Source organism: Octodon degus, unplaced genomic scaffold (genome assembly GCF_000260255.1).
Source record: "Octodon degus isolate 3935 unplaced genomic scaffold, OctDeg1.0 scaffold00076, whole genome shotgun sequence".
Lineage (NCBI taxonomy): Eukaryota > Metazoa > Chordata > Mammalia > Rodentia > Octodontidae > Octodon > Octodon degus.
The window spans coordinates 5,643,190-5,647,006 of NW_004524652.1; the positions used below are offsets into that span (position 1 = coordinate 5,643,190).

At 55.9% G+C, this 3,817-nt stretch overlaps 1 protein-coding gene across 1 annotated transcript in view; it reads right to left on the minus strand.

The window, feature by feature from the left end:
- Positions 1 to 3,817, minus strand: part of Dnah10 (dynein axonemal heavy chain 10) — a 101,345-nt gene that overhangs the window by 24,008 nt on the left and 73,520 nt on the right. The window contains exons 51-53 of the mRNA XM_023720665.1: positions 3,169 to 3,340; positions 1,852 to 2,055; positions 921 to 1,001 (exon numbers count right to left, since the gene is read on the minus strand). Of these exons, the coding sequence (XP_023576433.1) occupies positions 921 to 1,001; positions 1,852 to 2,055; positions 3,169 to 3,340 (457 nt within the window). The remainder of the gene's footprint in view (positions 1 to 920; positions 1,002 to 1,851; positions 2,056 to 3,168; positions 3,341 to 3,817) is intronic.

The following is a 3,817-nucleotide window of genomic DNA, read 5'->3' on the forward strand; positions in this document are numbered from 1 at the left end:
TAGAATTCGTCCTGGAAGTGCACTTGTCCAAAATGTTTAAAGATTTTTTAAAATGCATAAAAGAAAGCAAGCAAGAGGGTGCTTACCACCTATGGGTGGCTTGTCTGGGTCACCAGTCCCTGATCTTGAGCCTCTTCTAACACAGAAGGCCAATCCTGCTTCCCAATGGACCAGGGACCCCAGGAGAGGCCACACCTCACCCCCGCCCTGTCCCTGCCTGGCCAGCCACCTCCCCTGTGCCTTACTTCCCAGAAAAATAGCACTGTGGCCAAAGTTACCGCTTCCACAGCTTGCTTGCAGAGATTATTTATTATTTATCAGATACAAATTTATGTACAAGATTGAATATTTATAAGGTTACTCAGTGGCATTGGTCATAAATCTGTTACGTCCAGAGGGAAAAAAATATTCCCTCAGGATGAACTGACTTGCTCTCTGATTCAAGGTTACTGTCTAACGCCAATGCTGCTGGAAACTTCGGGCAGAGTCAGAGCCGAGGAGAGTCAGAGCCATTTACCAAGTGGCCCTGGGCGTGGCACACTTTGTCTGCGGAGGGCCAGGCGGTCGTGGGCGCTGACTCTGCAGCCCCAGCACAGAGCAGGCACAGACAGAATGGACAGGAAGGAGTGTGCACGTCCGTGTTCCGACAAAATCTTAGTCATCAGAACAAACAGCAGGCCGCGCGCCAACTCCTGACCTCAGTGCTCCTGGCTTATTTGTATTCTCAGTTACACCTGCCCATCTTCTGAAACCCCTTTGGACTAAGACGCAGTGGAAACCAGAAACACTAACGCTAAAATCATTTGTCCATGGCTCACAGAGAAGGAACACGCAGGTCCTAGACGCAAAGTCAGCAAAGGGCAAAGGAGCTGCCGCGTTAGACCAAAGATGACATGGTCCCCAGGATGGCTGGGACTTACCTAAGAATGACCTGGCCACAGCGTTCAGTGCCTGGGGAGGCCACGGCATGAACCAGTCAATACCAGTGTTATTCACCAGGCCTAGCAAGGAAAGAGAGAGAAGCGGTCCTTCTGCAGCCCGGAGGCACATGGGAGCACCAAGCCATCCTCAGAAGCCACGGACACAGTGGCTGGGCCGTGTGAGCCTAAGCCCGGTTTCCTCAGAGCTAGGTCCTCACAAGGACCCTGGGTAAGGCTGACCTGGGGTGGGGCGTGTGACCTTCCTACTACAGAGCTGGCTGTGCAGCCTTGTGTCTGCCTTTGAGTTGTCACAGCTAAAAATACCTGCAGATGAGACAAGTGTCCCTTGGGGAGCCACAGGCACACCCCATCCTTATCTCCATTTAGGAAGTTACTTTTGTTTCCAGCAGTGAGGCCTGGATCTAGGGCCTTCCCACCGAGCCACATCTACATCCCTTTGTTATTTTGAGATGGGATCTTGCTAAGACCCCAGATCGTGGCTGGGGAGATGGCTTAGTGGAATAAGTGCTTCCCTGGCAAGCACAAGGGCCTAAGTTCAATCCCTGGTTCCACCAAAAAAAAAAAAAGACCCCAGATCGCCCAGGCTGAGGTCAAGCTTGCCACCCTCCCTGCCTCCACTTCTCCTGGGATCACAGGAGTGCACCACCACACCCAGCTAGAAACCTGTGTGCCAAAAGTGGGCACTATGGTTTCTACGGGGCTGGTAGAACTGTCCCAACTGAGAGGGGACAGAAAGCCTCTTGCCCTGTGTTGTAGGTCCTGCACCTGGGAGTGTGAGCATGTCCCCAGGCCAGAAGGGTTTCCCTTAGTGCAGGGTCCTGCTTCTCCTGTTTCCCTCCACTGGCAAGCTCCAGAGGACAGTGGGTTCCCACACTCTGCCGCACCAGGCCAAGGGGTCTCTCCAAGGTACCTGGGAAATTCCTGCAGCGGGTCCTCAGCGTGTCCCCGATGGGCGACATGCCCAGCACAATGTGCAGGTTGTTGGCACTCTTGTTCACGAAGTACTGCCACACGGACTCCTTGGCCGGGCCCATGCCGTGCTTGGAGGCCTCCTGGCTGAGCTGGCCCAGGACACTCTCCTTCTCCTCCTCCGGGAACAGTGCGGGGACGATGCCTGCGGCAGACCCCCAGGAGCTGGCTGGCCATCTCGCCACACTGCCCCAGACACAGGATGCACGTGTTCTTATTAAGCCCCAGATGTCTTCCTGAGCCGAGGTGTGGACACGGAGGCCAGCAGCTTCCCGAGCAGACATACTCAACTACTGCCAAGCGGAGTGGCTTAGAGCAATGACATTCATCCTCTCAAGCTCTAGAGGCCGGAGGCCTGAAACCAAGGGGCCACTGGCCCATGCTACCGAAGCTCTCAGAGAGGACACCTTCTATCGCCTTCAGCTTCTGCTGGCTGCAGGTGGCTCTTGGCTCTGGCCACATCACTCCTGTCTCTGCCTCTGTCCTTCCAAAGCCTTCTCCTCTCTCTTCAAGTCTGCCCCCATTTTTTCTCATAAGGGGAGTGGTCACTGAATTCAGGACCCACCCCAAATGCAGAACATCCTCTCAAGATTCTTACATGCATCAGCAAAGACTTCTTAAAAAGGCCCTGGGGCAGGGCTCCAGGGACATGGCAGTTTGGGCACAGGGTCTACGGACTGGTTTGGGGTCCACTTAGAGGATTCTCGGAGCATGCTCTTGGGTGATCTGGGTGGCCATGGAGGTGAGGTCTTGGGACCTTTGGCCCCTCGCCCTGTCCTGTCTGGCACTTCCCCTACTCTGTTTCCAGCAGCTGTCCTCCCTGTTCCTGCCTTCGAGACACCCTACCGTGGGCTCAAACCCCAAACCGTGAGCCACGTCAAACCTCTCCTCCTCAGAGCTGCAGGAATTGAGCGCTGTGCCTCGACGGAGCGGCACAGGGGCGTAGGCCTGTCTCTAACCAGCCTCCTACAGCAGCTCTGTGCCTCAGCGTCCCCCGTTGTAAAAACAAACAATAAGACTCCTTTCTCATCAGGTTTTTGTGGAGACTAAGCAATGTGTGACAAATGTGCCAAGGACATTCAGTAGCCCCAGCTGTCCCTCTGACGGTGTAGAGAAAAAGATGCCCTCAGAGACAGGGCAGGCAGCACCTCGGGGGTCTCATGGGAGACCAAGGCAGACAGGCCCCCCTTGAGGTAGAGAGGCGGCTAGGCAGTCAGAGGGGGCCGTGGGAGGGGGGGCCACCGGCAGCAGGCGGTACCTGAGGTCAGCATGTTATTGATGAGCTCCAGAAAGCCCTCCTCAGCCACATGTGCGTCCGTGAACAGGAAGATCATCATTTTGTTCTCAATCCCAAGCTTCAGGTAAAGGTTCTTCAGGTCTTCCCGGAAGCTGTTCTCGGAGTAGCCACGGCTCAGCATGATCTCAAACACCTGGAGATGCAGAGCCCAGGTCACCAGGGTCTACGGACTGGCTTGGAGTCCACTTAGAGGATTCTTGGAGCATGCTCCAGGGTGGTCTGGGTGGCAATGGAGGTGAGGTCTTGGGACCTTTGGCCAGCGGAAGGAGCCCGCTGTGTCTCCTCCAGGACAGCAGAAGGACCCGGCGTCCAGGGGAGTGGAAGGCAGCGTGCCCTCCAGGGCGGATCCTGATCCACATGGAAGAGGGACACGGGTGTCAGGGCCAGTGACACAGGCCAGGCGCGATGCCGTGCAGTGACACAGGCTCAGGGGAGGCCGAGGCTAAGCCACAGCACTCTGCTTTGGCCATAGCATGAGCAGCAGCTTGTTTGTACACAGGTGGGAGGTGCAGGTTTGCGCAGGGCACACTGGTGTGTCCAGGTGGGAGTACAGGGCACACTGGTGTGTCCAGGTGGGAGTACAGGGCACACTGGTGTGTCCAGGTGGGAG